Here is a 20339-nt window from a genome sequence, read left to right on the forward strand (position 1 = left end):
TTGGAAGAGACCATTGTCCATTCAATACTGTACTTGCTTGTTTAACTATAACTTCCATTTATGTCACTCAAGGATAACATGGCTGTTTACTCTCAAGCTTATGTGTCACACATGTGATGTGTGGCATTCAGCATTTTGTTTTATTCTGAATTACAATGGCAGATTTGGAGGTTTTTCTTGACCCTTTGCTGTGAACAACATCCTCAAAGAAAGAAAACTTACCTCTCCTTGGAAACCTGAGGTTAAATCCTGGCCCTCATTCTGACAAAACTACCATTGACTTCAGTGAGCCCAAGATTTCACACTAGGTTGGAAACGTCCAAGATTTCAGCCATAATCAAGTTCTAAGGAAAGTTCTAGGTCAGGTCCTCAGCTCGTATAAACCAGCATAGCTCCATCAAATTCAAAGAGGTTACGGTGATTTGCAGCAGGTGAAGATCTGATCCTGAATATCCAAAGCACTGCATGTTCTTATATTTCCTCACCTTAAAGAAAATTCAAGGTTGTTTTCATTGCTTAAAGTTTTCTTCACTGCAGCAGCAGCATAGGGTATGCCTGGAATCTTGCCTGATGATTCACATAGTTATGGATTTTAATGGACCCAATATTTGGGGATAAAAATATTTATTTTCCATTTTTTCTATTTCTTTAATGTTGCCTAATGATGTATCACTGGAAGAACTAGCACTTTCATGGCTTTGACGCTGTTGGCCTTTTTCCCCCCCACCCCCTTCTATAGCTTGTGGAGACAATACATTTGGCAGAACCTGTAAAGAGAGCTGTAAAGAGAACTCAGGCTGCAAATATTATATGTTCTGTCTACCAGATCCTTATGGCTGCTCTTGTGCTACAGGATGGAAGGGCCTGGAATGTGATGAAGGTACAGTCACAGACACGATGCATTGAAAGAGTTTGCTGCTGCTTAGTGTGTGGAAAACACAAAAAGAAAAGGAATGGCAGTGGGACAGAGCCGGGCTGTTAATGCCCAGCCCACATACCATCAATTTCCCAATCTGTGAAATAGAGATAATACCCCAGATCTACCCAAGGGGAACATATGAGGTTTGCAGATGGAAGGTTCTGTATAAGTGCAAAATATTGCCAGTATCCCATACTTTAACTGATTTTGTCACTGAAATTTAAAATATTCTATAACCTTGAGTACATAGGTGCTGGAACTAGGGGTGCTATCGGACCTCCTGGCTTGAAGTGGTTTCCATTATATACAGGGTTTATAGTTTGGTTAAATGGGTCTCAGCATTCCCCCACAGCCCGCCCCGTAGAAATTGTTCCAGCACCCCTGCCTTGAGAAATTGTCCTGTCATATTTCTAGGGATAAATGTGGGTTATGTCAGTACCCATTCCTGCAAACTGTCAAGCATCTTCAGCTTCCATTGACTATATATTAGACTGTAATCTCTTTAGGACAGGGACCAAGTTTTCCTATCTGTCTGTGCAGCATCTAGCACAATGGTGCCATAATCCTGATAGAACCTTTGGGTACTAGCACAACTCAAATAATAATGGCTTCGCTAGGAGTTGAAGATGCTTGCAACTTCGCAGGATGACAAGTACAGAAGCAGATTTGCTCTTTTTTTGTTGTTGTCATGATCCTCGTGACCCTGTGTTGATGCTTTAAGCACACAAGCCTTCACAAACTCAGTCCAATTGGATCAGTGGTAGGCAACCTGTGGCCTGCGGGCTGCACACGGCCCATGAGGGTAATCCGCTGGTGGGCCACCAGACTGTTTGGATGCCGGACAATGCTTCCTGCAGCTCCCGTTGGCCGGGAACAGCGAACCGTGGCCCCTGGGAGTTGCGGGCAGCCATGCAAATGTAAACAAACGGTCCGGTGGCCCACCAGCAGATTACCCTGATGGGCCGCACCCACCACTGAACTGGATGTAATAAATTCAGCCTCAGAGTCCAGTGCGTAAGAGTCTGAAGTAAGGGAGGAATATTTGTAGCATGCAAAGCAAGTTGCTTTTATTCATTCCATGTTACTAACGCTCACCCTAAATACCTGTGCTTGCAGAGTGCCAATCTGGTTTTTATGGTCCGGACTGTAAACTCAAATGTAATTGCAACAATCGAGGGAAATGCGACAGATTTAAGGGCTGCCTCTGTCAGTTTGGCTGGCGCGGTCTACAATGTGAAAAAGAAGGTAAAGCAAGGTAACACTGTAGTAAATGGCCTCTTCCAGTGTGATTGAAACAAATCTTCATGCTGGCGTAACATTTCCACCTATGGGCGATAGCCCATGGCAGTTGCCCCGTTTCGTTCTGGAGGGCACAGGACCGGTTTCCAAACCTTTGCTCTAGTGCAATGGCTGCCAGCCTCTGTTAGGCACACCATGTCTGGTGCCTCAGGTTTATGAGTACTAGTCTATGATACCTCTCCCTACATTAGAGCGGAATACTTGTGTAAGTACTTACTGACATGAGTAAGGGTTGCGCGTCTAGCCCTTACTGATGACTCTCAGGGCTGGGTCGTGGGGTACTGCCACTTCCTTTGTCCCATTCCACTGGGCGTGTTCTTGCACCAAGCGTCTCTTGGTGTTCTCTAAACCCCAAGTTTATCATCAGACTGGGATCTGAAGCAACACTAGCTCCACGGGGAGTTAGGACTTGCACAGCTGAATGGTAGACAGTAGGCACTGGCTGACACAGGTGAATAAGGAGGCTAAGCTCTGTGCTGATTCACACTCTGTGCAACCGCACTGAATTAAGTGGAGTTGTCCAGGGTGTAAATCAGCATGGAATTTGGCTTTTACCTGGTAAACTGATTGAGTAGTCCCAAAAGGTTGGGATCTATGTTTTAGTCTAGGTTGCCCAGACGTTCCAATATTATCAGGACCATCTCGATATTAGGGGCTTTGTCTGATATATGCAACTATACCCCCCCATTGTACCCCCAAAAAGATGTCATGATTTTTCACACTTCCTGTCTGGTCACCCTATTGTAATCCCACAGTAGCCTTCAAATTCTCAGGAGATAGGAGACGGGAAGGAGCCGGCACATGTTATTTTATAAAATACCCTATGCATATATTGTTCCTGGCTCACAAGGTCTTTCAAGCTCAAGAAGTGTGGAGCAGTTGAGATCATGATCAGATTGTAGCACTTCTACCCTACCCAGATTTCACTGCTGTCTTGTTATGGGTCTGGGCAATGATGAGCTGCAGGGGTATTTCACATTAACTCAGAGAATGCAATGTATGATTTTGCAAAAGCTGTATTGTTTGTGCTTGGTATGTTTTGGATCTGAATCTTGTCTGATTTATTTTACATTGGTGTAACACTTTGGTGGAATTATTTTTGATTTGCTCCTGTGTAAGTAAGAGGAGAATCAGGCCCACTATACCTAAGGTCTACAATTTGTTCAACATATGCACGGAATTTGAATTGTAGCTGCTTTTTTTAACCTCTTGACCTGCTCTGTTTTATCTCTGAGGGAGAAAAGCAATCAGCAGATGTCATGTTGTGAATATTGGGTTCCTTACACAGGTTCAGCTGACGTATCACCTCAGATAAAGCACTTGCCAAACCATGTGGAACTCAATTCTGGCACAGAGTTTAAGCCTATTTGTATAGCCACTGGCAAGCCACTTCCTGTTATTGAAGAATTTAAACTGTTGAAACAAGATGGAACTGTCTTCAAGGTAAGAAGACAGTTGGTTTCTACTCTGTTTCTTATTTTTATTATTATTGTTATGTTTATTTGTTAGTTATTGCACACTGAAGACATTTTGACCAAGTACCCTTCCTTGGTGGTATGAAAATGGCACAAGATCTTCAGGGCCAAATTTTCAACCAGCTTCTATGAACTTGCTTAGACTCATAGAGGCACCAATTCAGGGAACTATCCTTATTCCACAAAATCACTCAGCACATGGTCATCTGTCCAGGGACAGACTTAAGCATGTGCCTCAATGCTTTCCTGAATCAGGTCCAGAACTTGCTGTATAATGGTGAAAAAGCGGTTGAGCATTTGTTCAAATTCCCATTGGTTGCTAAGTTCATCCATGTTTGTGCTGCTTTTTATTCACTGTTCATGATAATTGGTGTGAACAGGCTTCTGTTTGCACTATAGTTTGGGGGAATGTCTGTCCTTCATACAAATTCCCCTACTTTGCATACAAACCGTGATATTTGTCTGTGAAAAAGAGTGTTTGCTGTTTGCTATTTGTTATTCTCTGTTTGTCATTCTTCATTTGTTTTTTCCCCCTATTTAAATAGTTTGAGGTAGTAGAAAAATACCATGTGACTTGGATGACTAGCCAAACACAGTGAATAATAAATAGCAAATGACTGACATTAACTGTTCATGAACAACACATATAGACTCAGAATTCACCACCCAAGCTATTCAGCAAAGACTGAATAGTTAATGCTCTTGTAAAACTCAAAACAGAAGAAGGGCTGAGTTCTTTGGATGATTTACTGGTAGTTGCTAATTCAACCAGTTGTAGCAGCAAAACTGAGTAAAAACCACTGGTGTGCAATGGCTGTTAAATTTCCTTCAGAGTTAGCTACGTTTTACAGATGGGTGAAGAGGGCTCATACATGCAGAGCAGGAAATCAATGGAAGTTTTGTCACTGAGACCAATAGAAGCGAGACTTTCTCTGAAGTACTTTGGGATTTTTTGGGAGGACAGGGATTATAAATGGAAGTTATATTTATTATTGTTCCATGTTAAAAGCTACATTAAAGGAAAGTGAAGGTTGCAGAGTGAAACATGCAGTAATCAGGAAATAACAGAGCAACAGTGAGATCAAAATCAGAAGTTACCAGGGCCATTTTGTCTGTACTAGAAAACTCCTGACTGAGGTGTAATATACTACATGTAATGACTATGTGCAATATACTAAGGGCCTGATCCAAAGCCCATTGAGATTAATAGGAGACTTACCATTGGCATTAATGGATTTTGGATGAGACCCTAAATTAGGAGGAGGAGTGACTTGGAGGAGGTTTTTCTTTGTTCAGGTTTGTCAGAACCTTCTTATGATTTGTCATTTCAGCCCGTCTCATTTGTTAGCAATCGCTCAGAAGCAAAGTTTCATATCAATAGAATCCAGCCCCCTGACTCAGGAACATGGGTTTGCAGTGTTCAGACAGTAGCAGGGATGGCAGAAGAGCCTTTCCGGGTTACAGTTAAAGGTAAGGTTCTCTGAATCATGTGCTTTTAGATGTTCTTGTGTCCCTCTTTTAACACGGGGAAGCTTACACCGTTAAATGTCCATAGCATCCTTGAGATGCGATCTATCTTCTAGCAGTTTCTGTTCAGAGATCTGATAATGCATTGAGTTGAGTCATGAGCCCATTCCTTTATGTCATGTTTATGGCTTTTTATACAAACACTTAACCCTTCCATGTATATTATCCTGCTCCATCATTCATACTCCAGCTATGCTTAAAGAGCCTGAACCAAAGCCTACATTATTAAACTCAATGGGAGTCCTTCCATTGACTGGAAAGAGCTGTGAATCAGGCCCAGAGCTTGCTGCTTTGCTGATATTAAATGTAGTATGGAAAATCTTCTTTATGGACTAGGACAAGTATCTTCAAACATAGGATGTAAATTAGGCACTGCCATGCATATTAACTCATCTTAATAAAAGAAGCCCAATTGTCATGCACCTAGAAAACCCATAGACTTCAGAGATACAGGCGCTTAGAGTGGTGCTTTGGGGTTCAAGCCAGACCAGTAAGAGGTTATGTCACCTCCTGCCCTGCAACTTTGGATGCTATCGGTGCTATGCTGCTATGGCTCACAGCCCGAACACCAACAGCCAGCAGGCGGGTCACACCCTGGCTTCCACAACCCAGTTACTTTTTGCAGAGCAACCCCCAATACCCTCTCAGTCCCAAATTTCCCCCAAACTGTCTGCCACTGTGACAATCTGCTGAGGTTCCCAGAATTGTGAGTTACTGCGTTACCCCTCTCTGCCTCAGCAAGTGAGTTTTGCTACTGCTAAGCTCTGTCACAACTCCCTGCAACACCAGCTTGTCTGCATTGCCAGCAAACTCCTCAGGACTCTGCCAGTCCAAACCTTGCTCTGCAGGTAACAAACGGTGACCCCAACTTCTGAGTTCCCCAGACACGTCTCCCAGCAGTATCCTATCCTGGAAGGCTCAAGAAGTTATTAGTTCGTTGCTTCTTTAAAGAGACAATGCACTCCAGTTCACTAATTTAACTTGGGTTTGACCAACACTCTTACTTAAATCACTGCACAGAATTGTTGTATAGTAAAAGAAAAATAAGTTTATTAAGCAAAATGTCAAAGGTCTAAGTCAGGGGTCAGCAATGTATGGCATGCGTGCCAAACACGGCACACGAGCCAATTTTTAATGGCACGCTGCTGTTTGCTGGACCCAGGCAGACCGCAGCGTGCCACTAAAAATCCTGCCCGGCCCGGCCAGCTCTTTTCCACCCTGCGCCCTCCGCTCTCTCCTTGCAGGGCAGGCAAGCTTCCCCTTCCCCCTGCCTCTTCCCCCAGCGTGTTGGGTTCCTGTCCCTCCTTCTCTCCCGCCCTACGGCTGATCAGCTGACAGCCCTTGCTATGGAGAGGGAGAGGTAAAAGCGGGGGAGAGGTAAAAGCAGAGCCGCAGCGCCTCTCTCTGCTTCAGGGACCTTGGGGAAGGGGGTCGAATCAGGGCATATCCCCTCCAGCCTCCTACCATGAGCCGCTCAGGGCAGGGAGCTGGGAGCACCCCCATAACCCCAGCCCACACCCCCAGCCCTCTGCCCTGACCCCTGCACCCCCCCACACACCCCAGCCCCGTGCCCTGACCCCTGCACCCCTCCCCACAACCCCAGCCCTGGCTCCTGCACCCCCCACATATACCCAGGCCCCGACACCCTATGCCCTGACTCTTGCACCCCCCACATCCCCACTCCCACCCTGGGCACCAAACGGGAGCTCCTGCACCCCGCCCCCCCATTCCCACCTGCACCCCTCACACCAAATGGGAGCTGCCCAGGTAAGCGCTCCACACCAAAACCTCCTGCCCCAACCCTGAGCCCCCTCCCTCATTCTAGCTCCTGGCCAGACCCTGCACCCCAACCCCCAGCCTGCTCCTTCACCCCCCAGCCCTGTTCTCAGCACACTCCCACCTTCATCTCAGTGCAGAGAGAGAGGAAGAGAATGGCTAGAACCAGGGAGAAGGTAGATACCTACTCTATGTGGACAGGGCCGGGACTTCAGACCGGCAGTGGGCTGAGCGGGGCCGGCAGCCGGGACCCTGGCTGGCAGGAGCCGGCAGACGGAACCCCAGACCAGCAGCGGGCTGAGTGGCAGCAGGCTGAGCCGCTCAGCCCACTGCCAGTCTGGGGTCCCGGCCACCAGCCCAGCTCAGCCCGCTGACAGTCTGGGGTTCTGGCTACCGGTCCCTTGTCAGGCAGGGTCCTAGCTGCAGGCCCCGCTCAGCCTGCTGCCGGCCTAGGTGAATAGAACCCCAGGCTGGCAGCGGGCTGAGTGGGCTGGCAGCGTAAGATCAGCATTTTAATTTAATTTTAAATGAAGCTTCTTAAACCTTTTGAAAACCTTGTTTACTTTACATACGACAATAGTTTAGTTATATAATATAAAGACTTATAGAGAGAGACCGTCTAAAAAACGTTAAAATGTATTACTGGCATGTGAAACCTTAAATTAGAGTGAATATATGAAGACTCGGCACACCACTTCTGAAAGGTTGCTGACTCCTGGTCTAAGTGATACCAAGTATAATGGAGTAAAGGTAGAAAGGGTTACAAGCAAACAAAAGTAAAAATACTCTTCTGAGACTAAAACTTAATTTCAGCAAGTTACAGTCTTTGTCTAAGCAGGTTTCTCACCTATATATAGTTCCCAGAGACTTTAGCCCCCTTGGTTGAAGGCTCCAATGTCCTGTGATTTGAAGGGCTCTGGCCCCTTGACTTTTATGCAGCTCTCTCCCCATCTTTGTATAGTCCAGTAAATTTTTCAAATGCAGTCTTTGAAAAGTAAGCCCAGCCCAAGCTTCTCTCCTGCTGGGATGTAGACACCATGCTGTTTTCCCATTTACCCAGTTACAAGATGCAGGAAGGCTTCCTGTTGATTTTCCATCCCTGTGCTGATCTACATGTAAACCAGACTTACATTGTTTCGATAATGCTTAATTTACCTTGGAGACAGTAGATAGCTACCTCCCTGCTGTCTGTGAGAAAACCTGGTTTCTCCCTGTGTTGGTCACAGACTTCAAAGCATAATATCAGTGAGTATCCATAATACCTCACATAGTGTTAATGCACATATTTCTCAATGATATTAATCACCAAAGTGTCATTTTTTCATAAAAGACCTTACTCGATACATTTTTGTAATGCAGTAGTATTGTATACTATCAGTTGATTCAATTGCTTATCGTGAGGTTCAGATCCCCTGTCTTTATAGGCCTGGTCTACACTAGGGGAGGGGATCAATCTAAGTTATGCAACTTCAGCTACGTGAATAACGTAGCTGAAGTCGATGTACTTACTGTGGTGAGTCGACTGCTGCCGCTCCCCCGTCAACTCCGCCTGTGCCTCTCACCCTGGTGGAGTACAGTCATGGGTGAGTGCTCAGGGGTCGATTTATCGCGTTTAGACTAGACGCGATAAATCAACCCCCGCTGGATCGATCGCTGCCAGCCCATATGGTGGGTAGTATAGACATACCCATAGTTAAGAGGCTATCTTCCCCTCCCTCCCAACTCCCACACACTACATTCATGGCTTTGTCTACCTTTTATATAAATATACGTTTAATTGTCTCTGCCTAATGACCAGGCTGGTCAGACAAGCAAATACAGTCCTATGTCTAAGGCAGACTGAGATTATGCATTGCGTGCCAAACACATTTTAAGAACATAATTCTAGCACGTATCCATAACTCTTTGTACACACCCATCCATACCTCATTCAAGAATATTAATGATCAGTGAGTTATCAGTTTTCCAGTGATATGTTACATGCTACCTTTTGGTTCTATATCATGACAACAGTGTCAGGCTTGACAAGAGTTACTGACACAGAGAAGTAAACCACCAATAGGTCTCTGTGTCTCGCTCAGCAGCTCTAAAAATTAGGGTATGTGAGTAAGTGAGTGCTTGTCAAAGTGAGTAAGAGTGATAGAAATAGGACCCTTACAGTAGGGAGCATATTGACCATAAGGGGACACTATCTAGATCAAACCCCATATTTTAACAGTCTTCCTTCCTCTTGATAGTCCTACCTGGGATTATTAAAGATGAAGGAATTTTAAAAATCTGATGTATTTTCATTGTGGATAACATTTGTTTACTTTCTTGACATTTCATTCAGCCTGGACAATGTTTCCAATCAGTTTCACTTTCTGGTTCTCATAGACTGGCACAAGATTGAAATGTTTTTTATTGACAATGCTACAGGGAAATGTTTAAATAAACATCTGCATTCAAAATATTAAAGCAGTTCTACCTTAAACAGCTGCCTTCTGCATTGTAATTTTTGTGAATTGGCAAATGAATGGGATGGTAAAGATTGAAAAAAAAATCCAAGTATTTGGAGAGGGATCTAAACCCTTATGCTTTAGGATATAATCCCACCTCTAACTAAGGAGAGTTAGGAAGAAACTTTCCCTACCATAGAGAAATGTTGCTGAAGCAGCTGTCAGAGACAGGGTACTGGAGTAGATGGACCATTGCTCTGATACAGTCTGGCAATACCTGGATTCATAGGAATACAGGTAGATGCCACAGTTTTATTAATACAGACAAATAAAAGATCTGGTCTAATAGTCACATTCTTGCTCAGTTCCTCCTGTGCCTCAGTATGCTCCGAGGATGATAGACAGTGGACATAATTTTCTCACCGTCAATATCAATGCTGACTCCCATACTGGTGATGGACCGATTGTGTCAACCAAGCTCCTGTATAAGCCTGCTAAAGGTTATCAGCCCTGGATGTCAGTAGAAGGTAAGGGTCAGTTCTTTCATCCCATCACTCATACAGAAACCTCATCTACAGTCAAGCTGAAGAAAAATCGGAATGTGGTGTTTGCTCTAACGTAAAATTCTGTTTTGAAAAATGACTTTTACTTATGCAGGGCTCAACAGAACCTACGGCTGGCCCTTGCAAGTGCAATTCTTACTTAGGTTTCAACCTAAAAAGATATTAAAGCAGCAGCAGAAGCAAGTGGCCTCCTACATATTTCTCTGTCTCAGGTTTTTATAAGGCTCCTATCATTGTGGTACCCAAGTACTGGCTTCTAGGACTTCTAAAGACCAAGGGCCAAGTTCAGAAGTGAATCAAGTGAATTTGAGTAGCCTAGAGGAGAGTATAAATTTGTGTAGCTTACCACTTCATCCAGTCCTGTCAAATGTACATTAAAGTCATGTAGACTTTTCCGAGATTCCCATAGGTTTGCATGGGCTCACACACACTTTGCCAAGTACATGATTAACTTACAAACACACACCTTACACATCAGCTCTAAATTTGACCCACTGAGTGCAAGGGAATCAAAACAGACATATTTCAGACTCTGACAGGCCAGAAGCGAGGAGCGTAGCTAAAAAAAAACAATGAACTGAGGATGTAAGAAGGTGTAATCTAAAGCAGCCCCCATGCTCTTTAACTGACATCTTCTGACTCCTCAGTGTGTAATTTATGTCACCTTGCTTTCCCTTACATATCAATAACTGGATGCAAATAGATCTAAGGGAGTATGCCTGGTTGTATGGGAGTCTAACCTATATCACTTAACACATCATCTTCATTAGACGCCAAGTCTCTTTGCTGGGATCTCTTGATGAAAAGAAACACAGATACATCAACACTGAGGATTCTTGAGCCTTTAGCCAACACATTCATGGGTATTCGGGATTCCAGTTCATTCTTTCCAGGCTTGTATGTTTTGTCCATCATTGTGGTATCTGAACTCCTAATAGCTAGACCAATGACCTCATTAAGTCTCCACAAGAGCGAAGAGGTTTGCCTGCACCGGATCAGATTGTAAGATCTTTGGATCGGGGCCAGCTCACTTGGAGCCAGATTTTCAGAAGTGCTCAGCACCCAGCAGCTCCCCTGAGGATCCTGAGCACTTCAGTACTTTTGAAAATCTGCCCTTTTGTATCTCATGCAAGAGATTGCTGGTGCTTTAACCCATAATAAGCAATACTGTCATAATGGTAATTAACATGTACGTCTAAACAGCTCATCCTAGAGTAATGGGGGTAAAGCGGAGCCCATAACCTTGACCTCTCTCAAGAGCAGACCCAGCTGTGATGCGGGATTCAGAAAATCCCTTATGATTTTTCAGAATGGAATGGAGGGTTGACCTTTCTTTCTCTTTTCGTTCCCAGTAAATGGAAAGAGCAAGAGATTATTTAATCTAGAACCCAAAACAGAATATCAGTTCTGTGTTCAGCTAAGCCGGCAAGGGGATGGTGGAGAAGGGCATCCTGGGCCACAGGCAAGCTTCACAACGGCTGCACTTGGTACGTAGGACTTTTGGCCTTTCACATGGGGAGCTTTCAATCAGCCTCCTTCGTCTTCTCTGCAATATGCACAGCTGCATTCATCTGCATGCATGCCAAAGCCCACTGAAGTCAATGGAAGCCTTTCCATTCATTTCAGTGGGTTTTGGATCAAGCCCCAAAATAATGTTTCTCAAACAGAGGGGCCTGGGGAGGTTCAGATCCTTTCAGAGGAGTCTCAAGCAAAGCAAAGGAAAATGTGGGGACCGGGGAAGAATTGCAAAAAGTGACTAAATATCATTCTCCCCATTTTACAGGTTGGGAAAACTGAGGAACAATGAGGTTAGGTAACTTGCCCAATGCCACACAGCAAGTGCTCCACAATGTTGGGGATAGAAACCCTTCTCTTGATTGCTAGTGATGGCTCTAACCATTAGACTATGTTGACTTCTTTAAGGTTAAGATTATTCGAAAATCAGAATCTCATACAGAGTCAAGGAACAGGAAGAAATCAAATACTCAAGCACTAAATAAATGACCTCTTGTTTACTGAACCCTTAACATGGAAATGATCCATCAATAAAAAGAGAGGGGCCTGGCCCCTTCCTCATGTTTAAAAACTTCCACTTTGCATCCATAATCTTTCAACCCTCCTCCATCCCAGTGAAGGACATGAGACAAGAAAGATACTTTTTTGCTGACACCCAGGCCAACAGTTCTTTGTATGGAGCTTGTGCACACCAGCAACCAACCAGGGATCTACTAGTTGTAGAGTATTAGCTTTCTTCCCTCCACCCCATCTCCTTCAATGTCATTTGAATTCCCAAGTCTATTATCTCTATCCCCACATTGTCCCATAGCTCTGTTGTTTTACTTAACCACACACAATATAGTTATTCAGGCCCCCTCATTCTCCTTCAAAGAACTGTAGGTAGTGAGAGGGGCATTAACCTTTGCTATTCTGATCTAGCAAATGTGACTGTGGCCAGGAAATAACGTGCCAGGATCTGATTCTCCATTGCCTTGCACCATGTGTAGTCATTAACACCTATGAAAGCGAATGTAGAATTCTACCAAATTGACATATTAGCCTTTTACAAGCACTTTGTAGCACTATAAATTATTATACATGGTTCAGGGCAGTGGAGTATCAGGCATCAGGCCCTTGGTTTCTTACCAGCACTCCTGTTTGTGAAACCCTTATCACCAAATGTTAGAAGTAAACAATCTTTCACAAAAACAGAGCAAATGAAGCCACATGAATCCTTCAGTCCAGGAGGGAACGTGGCTGGAGGAGGTGGCTGGAGAAATTCCAGATTTTCTGAGAAGCAAATGGCATTTTAGAGAAACTGAAGATCTGAAATCCACCACCCTCCTACTTGTGGCAGGCCCAGCAGCATCAGAGATTGACAGTACTTTCCAGTGGCACCATCAAGGGCACTGCAAAATGCTAAAGTCATTTAAAAATGTCAGTATTGTGATCCATGCAAGGATGCCATGTCCCTGAGAAGCAACCCAAAACACTCCATTCTTGGGCTGAGCATTTGACCTCAACAGCAATTCTAGCCTCTGCTAGGTATGGAGGACAAGATTTGTACTATGGATGACCTCAGGCCTCACTTGGCAGTGCAGAGCACTAACCACTAACCCAGATGGCCAGTTCCAGATTATTGTTTTAATACCAGCCTTTGCATGCAAGTATCCAGAAGACATAAAATAAAGGTTTTTTTCTCTCTCTCTCTGTGGATTCTCCAAGGTCTTCCTCCACCAGAAGGTCTCACCCTCCTTCCTAAAAGCAAGACATCTCTGATTTTGTCATGGCAGCCAATAGCACAGAAGCCAGAAGATGACCTTCTTGTTGAAGTGGAAAGGACGCGTGTGAATGACAACAGTGGTGATGAGATCAGTGTTATCACCCGTGTGCCAGGAAATATATCCACCCTGGTTATTGATGATTTAGAACCCAGACAGCAGTATCGGTGCAGGGTACGTGTGAATACCAGGTCTGAAGGAGAGTGGAGTGACTATTTGTATGCATGGACCTACAGTGACAGTAAGTGACTGGATTCACTTTACTTTATTTATTCCTTTCTCTTCCTCTTCCCCCTAACCACCCCCAGCAGGATTCTGATGTTGCTAGAGGTCTTTGTAAAATGTAATTGTGATGGGTTCGGTCACAGAGACCCCCTTGGGACTGTCACCTGTTGTGCTGAAACTACCTCTGAGCCCATCTTCCCTGCCAGCTTGGAACTCCAGAACCCTGTCTTGTTGAGCCAGACATGCAAGTCTGCTGCAACACAGACCCAGGGTCTGAACCACACCCCCAAACCTGCAGACTTAACTGAAAACAGCTCAGCAAGTCCTCCTGTCTCCAGCACCCAGATACCCAATGGGATCTAAACCTCAAATAAATCTGTTTTACTCTGTATAAAGCTTATACAAGGTAAACTCATAAATTGTCCGCCCTCTATAACACTGATAGAGAGAGATGCACAGCTGTTTGCTCCCCCAGGTATTAATCACTTACTCTGGGTTAATTAATAAACAAAAGTGATTTTATTAAGTATAAAAAGTAGGATTTAAGTGGTTTCAAGAAATAACAGACAGAACAAAGTAAATTACCAAGCAAAATAAAACAAAACATGCAAGTCTAAGCCTAATACATTTCAGAAACTGAATACAGATAAATCTTACCCTCAGCAATGTTCCAATAAGCTTCTTTCACAGACTAGACTCCTTCGTAGGCTGGGCCCAATCCTTTCCTCTGGTACAGTTCTTGTTAGTTCCAGCTCAGGTGGTAACTAGGGGTTTTCTCAAGACTGAAGCCCCTTTTGTTCTGTTCTACCCCCTTTTATAGCTTTGGCACAAGGCGGGAGTCTTTTGTGTGTCTGGGTCCCCACCCCTCCTTCTAAATGGAAAAGCACCAGGTTTAAGATGGATTCCAGTACCAGGTGACATGATCACATGTCACTGTAAGACCTCATTCTCCATTCTTTCAGGGCTGGCGTGCATGTAGCCGGGAAGGTTTGCGAGTAAACAGAACCATTCACAACCAATTGTCCAAGTTAATGGGAGCCATCAAGATTCCAAGCCACCATTAATGGCCCACACTTTGCATAGTTACAATAGGACTTCAGAGTAATACTTCATATTTCTAGCTTCAGATACAAGGATGACACATTCGTACAAATAGGGTGAACACACTCAGTAGATTATAAGCTTTGTAATGATACCTTACAAGAGACCTTTTGAATAACGCATATTCCAGTTACATCATATTCACACTTATAAACATATTTCCATAAAACATATGGAGTGCAACGTCACAGTAATTCTCTGCAGTAATAGCATAGTGCTTCTGAATGTGCATTTACAGCTGCTTTTAGCTATTGTTCAGAGGGATAGCTGAGGGTCAGCAAAAAGAAAAGGAGTCCTTGTGGCACCTTAGAGACTAACCAATTTATTTGAGCATGAGCACTAATTCTTATCCACCTAGTCAGAGACTAAGGATGTGAGTTTCAAAAGTTCCTAAGTGACTCAGGAGCACAGGTCTCAGTGACTTTCAATGGGATGTGTGCTCCTAAATCACTTAGGTGCTTTGGAAAATCCCACCCTCAGGGCCTGATTCTCAGAAGTGCTGGGCACCCACAGCTCCATCCAAGACAATAGGATCTTCACTGATTCGGGAAATCTGGCTGAGTTGTACCAAGCACTGAAGGGTGAGGAGAGGATGCAATGTCTGTGCACTACACTAAGTGCAGAGAGTAGTTGAGTCTGTCGTAATGCTGGTGCTAGAATCCTCAAAGGAGGTAGGAAGGGATGAGAATGGTGGCAAGGCCATCGTCTCACCTGCCACCTCCCTCCCCCCCCCAGTACTGTCACCGCAGCCACACTCCCTGGGGACTCGTGAAGTCATTGTGCTTGCCTGAGGCACAATGCTTCTAGTACGCTCCTCTGGAAGAGCACAACTCTGCACCGCTCATGCCTGCAACCTCAGTGCTAATCCCATTCGCACAGGTGCTTACCTACACTGGTAAAGGTTACGCAGCTGGGCCCTGCATGTATTACAAACATGACATTGGTGACCTGCTTCTGGAAATATCACCATAGGTATATTATTCCAAGGAGAACTTGTCTTGCCAGCTGTGATTGTGGCCACCAGCTAAGGGCTCAATCCTGCTCCCATTGAAATCTGTGGGAGTTTTGCCGTTGATTTCTACCCTTCCTAAAGGCTGTTGGATGGACAAGGAAAACAGGCCTTAAAGCAATGAAAAGTAAGGGATGCTGATCCAGTCAGGAGGTAAAATTATGCTGCCCTAATTCAAGAGGAAGCCCTTTGTCTAGGATAGTAGTACCTGGAGCAGTCTCTTCTTTTTCCTAGCAAGGATAGGGAATACCATGAGGACACTCTGCTGGAAGTGTTCAGTATTGCAGTAGTTGGTGCCAGAATGAAATGCACCATGTCAAGTTTATAAAAATATGGTCAAGTTTCATTTGCTGTCGCCCTAATCCTGGTTCTGTTTAAGCCAGTGGGAGTATTGGGGAAAGGATTGGCGCTAAGAGAAGGAGCAAGGATGGATGTAAACTGGAACGTGTTCTGTTTTGTCCATAGGAATCCCACCGTCACCTGACAACATCAAGATTTTCAACATCACGGACACCTCCGCCATCATCTCTTGGTCAACTGCTGCGGGACAGTCCATCTCCTCCATCATCATCAGCTACAAGATTTATGGCAAGGCTGAGTACAACCACATTGACGTCACAATAAAAAACACAACCATCACGCAGTATCATCTCAAGGGCCTCGAGCCGAACACTGCGTATCTGGTTCAGATTAGTGCACAGAACAATATTGGACTGAGCAACCCAAATCCCTCTCTTGAACTGCAGACTCTCCCGGAAACAAAAGGTTGGTTAACCCAGCTTCCTGAACTCAGTCCAAGCCATGCCTGGGCGGTCTGAGGGGCCATGTGGGTTAGCAAGCTGAGAACACAGCTGGGGACCGATGAGCTTTTATTTGTTACTCTGAATTTTGTTGGATTTTAAGAAAAATGTACCCAGTGCACATCCAGACAAAGACCTTAGAATTTGAATCCCAGCTCTGTTATTGGTTCACTGTGTAGCCTGGGGCAAGTCACACAATTTCCAGAAGTGGCTGCTGACTTTCAGTGCCCCAGTTATTGGGGGCCCAACGTTTCATAGATTCTTAGAGTTTAAAGCCAGAAGGGACCATTAGCTCATCAAATCTGACCTCCTGCATAAAACAGGCCATGGAATTTCACCAGCCTGGCCACCCACGGACTGACTTTCAGAGATGCTGAGCACCCCCAGCTCCAGTTGAAATCAGTGGAGCCATGGGTGCTCTGCACTACCGAAGATGAGGCCCAAGTTCTCTGGGCCTCCATTTGTGTATCTGTAAAATGAGAATGCTAATATTTACTCCCCTCAGAGGACTGTCAACGTTAACCAGATGCTATTAAGTGCCATTTTCCCCTCAACAGCTCCATATGAATCGAAGGGAGGGAAAATGCTGCTGATTGCTATCCTTGGCTCAGCAGGGATGACCTGCCTAACAATCCTCCTGGCCTTTCTCATCATGCTGCAGCTAAAGCGAGCCAACTTCCAGCGCAGAATGGCTCAAGCCTTCCAAAATGTGGTGGTGAGTTTCCAGTTTTGCTTTGTCGGTGCAGTTGTTCATCTCAGCCTCATCTGTTGTCTTTTTCTGATGGTTCCCTCCTCCTCCTCTTCTGACTTTCGAAATAAAGCTGCCCCCTAATGTATGTGTTAGCATTAATAGTGTCAAGCTTTCCTATCACTGACCCAGAGGTGAGCAGGGGATCACAACTGTGGGATACAAAGTTGAGGGTCCACCTAGAGAAGGAAGGCAACTATGTGCTATGTCTCCCCTTCTGCTTTACTGCTTCTATCTCCTTTGCAGCACCAGTTGGTGATCTGATGTGTGTGAGGACGGGAGGCATGCCCTGCCAGACCAGAGAAAGGCTTGTGAACACACTACTCGGTGTGGTGTAGTCTCCATTTAAGCTGCACCGTGGGTTGTAAAATGCAGTGCAAGTTACTGCTACTCCGAGCCCCAGTAACTGCTCCTCCACAGTCTGTAGAGATTGGCACGGCAGGCCAAGAGCCAGCCAATGGCAGCACCACACCTCTTCCGGCTTCTTTCATACAGTGGACGGTATGGGCCATCATCACCAGTTGTTAGGTCCCACGGAAACTCTCCCTACACTCTTTTCTTCCACAGAAGCAAATCCTATGAGGATGCATTAATTAAAGCGAGGATGACCCCTCAAACACAGCAGACTATTTGATGTGCCACAGCCTGATTAGGCAAGAGAGAGAGAGTGGAGACTATTTAGTTGCTAGATGTAATAGTTTGCTCAGATGTTTCGCTTTCTCTTCTTTCTTCCTCAACACTGCAGTGGAAGCTGCTCAGCATGAAGAAGGAAGCTTACCCAACCCTGTAGCCTACTTTCTGTCAGCCTCCACTACACTTTTATAAAAGTGGTCAGCGAGTGTCTGACACTCCTCTCATTTAGACAGTATAAACCAGGAATTACACTGCAGAAGACAATAAGCTAGAGAAGGCTCAGCTCCCATATGCTTATATTGAATGGGTAGTAAGTTCTGTGGTATTACTCCATACGGTACAAACTACTACTAACGTGGTTAATTTTTTTCACAGAGAGAAGAGCCAGCTGTCCAGTTTAACTCAGGAACTCTCACTCTGAGCAGGAAAGCCAAGAACAGCCCAGACCCCACTATCTATCCAGTCCTCGAGTGGAATGACATCAAATTTCAAGATGTGATTGGGGAGGGCAACTTTGGACAAGTCCTTAAAGCACGCATTAAGAAGGATGGCTTGCGAATGGATGCTGCCATCAAAAGGATGAAAGGTCAGCGGTTTTCATTAAAGACTGCAGAGTCTTTGAGGCCGGGGCCCTATGTTTATCTGGGTTTGTACAGTGCCTGGCATAAGGGGACCTTGATTCTGACTGGGGCCTCTGGCTGCTACTGTAATATAAATACTAAATAATAAGCATGAATAATAAGCTCACTTCTGCTTTTGCCTGGCCAAGGTTTGCATCCTGGAGATGGCTTTTTTTTCTGTCGGTGTGTTTTTTATAGTTTAACCTGGTATCATTGAGTGCTGACTCTTCCATATGAGTTTCAGTCTGTTTGATGAGTCACATGAAAATCTCATCGTTTGCTACTCCACAGTGATAATGGCACAGAACCTTTAAAACTTGCCAATGTTGCCTTAAATAAATAGATACAGTAGCAGTATATTTGTAGGGTCATTTAAATTTCCCTCTACTTCTTTTTGGGCATCACTTCTCTATCTAAGGCCTGGTCTACACTGCGGGGGGCGGGGTGGAGGGGGGGAATCAATCTAAGTTAAGCAGGTTCAGCTACGTGAATAATGTAGCTGAAGTTGCTGTACTTAGACCTACTCACTGTGGTGTCTTCACCGTGGTGAGTCGACTGCTGGGATCCCCCATCGACTCTGCCTGCGCCTCTCGCAGCGGTGGAGTTTAGGAGTCGACAGAAGAGTGCTCAGGGGTTGATTTGACCCTCGCTAGATCGATTGCTGCCCTCTGATCTGGCAGGTAGTATAGACATACCCTAAGGTACTTTTAAGATGCTTATCAGCATGGTATCTAAGTTCCAGAAATACTAGAATACTGCCACTATAGTGCCTGGAATAGTGCAGATGTTGTTATGCAGCTCTCTAGGTCATTACCCAAGGAAACTGGCAATTGTTTAAGGGTGGCCATTGTATCATCCATTCTCAGAAAAAGAAGAGAAAACCTGGTTGCTGCTGGTGCATGGAATGGTGAATGCTGAGTTTTTAATGATACCCAGTGTGACCGGAATCCCAGGGGAGCCGACTGAGGTCACTCAATTAGGATGAAGTGCAAAGAATGGGGCAGACAATCCCCAAAGCTGGAGGATATTCCAATACTTAGATTTTCCAAGCCAGCACAAAACCTTCTATAATACCTTACTGGTTACCCAGAAGCCAACAACGCAGTTCCCTTAAAGTAACCCAGCCTCAGACCTTCACCCAGACACCCAAGTTAAATATGATGAGAACTAATGAAAGCTTATTAATCATATAAAAAGTTTCTACCAATCCCAAAGGATCGGACACATTACCTCCCAGGTTAATGAATATTCCAGATCTTACCCAAATACATGCTTACAGCGAATTCTTATTAACTAAACTAAAATTTATTAAAAAAGAAAAGGGAGAGAGGATTAGTTAAAAGACCAGTATACACACAGACATGAGTACAGTGCTTGAGATTCAGACTCATAGCAGAGATGGTGAGCTTTGTAGAGGCAAAAAGTTGTTTCCGAAATAGTTCATAGGTTATAGTCCAATGTTTATATTCAAGGCGGGCCAGTCAGCGCTGGGATCTTAGTCCTTGTTGCTTAGGCTTCCCCTGCATGAAGCCTCAAGCAGATCTGAGATGACAGGATCAGGACCCAAGTCTCAGGCCTACTTGTGACAGATCGGAGTCCCTCGGAGAACAATAGACACTCATTTCCTAAGCATGGCAGGTAATTCTCCACACAGATCCACATAAAGCAATTGCCCGTTTTTCCACCATTTGCAGATGATTGGCTATACACTTCAAAGAGAGATGAATACAGCGATATCCTAGGTTTACAGTTCATTTAATTGTTAAGAATTTCTTTTGATCTCTGAATTAACAGAATACAGCATAGACAGGGACTGTTTGATAACACTGTTGATCTCTACCCATATATATGTAAATACACAAAAACACAAACATTGTCTCCCCTTATGTTTTTAAGGGTTGAATTTGAGTCATTGGTCCTGCAGGGTG

At 44.6% G+C, this 20339-nt stretch overlaps 1 protein-coding gene across 7 annotated transcripts in view; it reads left to right on the forward strand.

The window, feature by feature from the left end:
* The window catches only part of TEK (TEK receptor tyrosine kinase), a 93993-nt gene that overhangs the window by 62689 nt on the left and 10965 nt on the right, over nucleotides 1-20339 (forward strand). For 5 of the 7 annotated variants that reach the window (XM_077817728.1, XM_077817729.1, XM_077817727.1 and 2 more), the window contains 10 exons: nucleotides 740-880; nucleotides 2036-2164; nucleotides 3507-3661; nucleotides 5025-5163; nucleotides 9800-9961; nucleotides 11350-11484; nucleotides 13220-13516; nucleotides 16076-16375; nucleotides 16968-17125; nucleotides 18167-18377. In XM_077817728.1, coding sequence (XP_077673854.1) covers nucleotides 740-880; nucleotides 2036-2164; nucleotides 3507-3661; nucleotides 5025-5163; nucleotides 9800-9961; nucleotides 11350-11484; nucleotides 13220-13516; nucleotides 16076-16375; nucleotides 16968-17125; nucleotides 18167-18377 — 1827 coding nt within the window. The remainder of the gene's footprint in view (nucleotides 1-739; nucleotides 881-2035; nucleotides 2165-3506; nucleotides 3662-5024; nucleotides 5164-9799; nucleotides 9962-11349; nucleotides 11485-13219; nucleotides 13517-16075; nucleotides 16376-16967; nucleotides 17126-18166; nucleotides 18378-20339) is intronic. The other 2 variants (XM_077817731.1, XM_077817733.1) reach the window with 2 other exon arrangements.

The sequence above is a fragment of the Eretmochelys imbricata genome, chromosome 5, assembly GCF_965152235.1.
Source record: "Eretmochelys imbricata isolate rEreImb1 chromosome 5, rEreImb1.hap1, whole genome shotgun sequence".
Classification (NCBI taxonomy): Eukaryota; Metazoa; Chordata; order Testudines; family Cheloniidae; genus Eretmochelys; species Eretmochelys imbricata.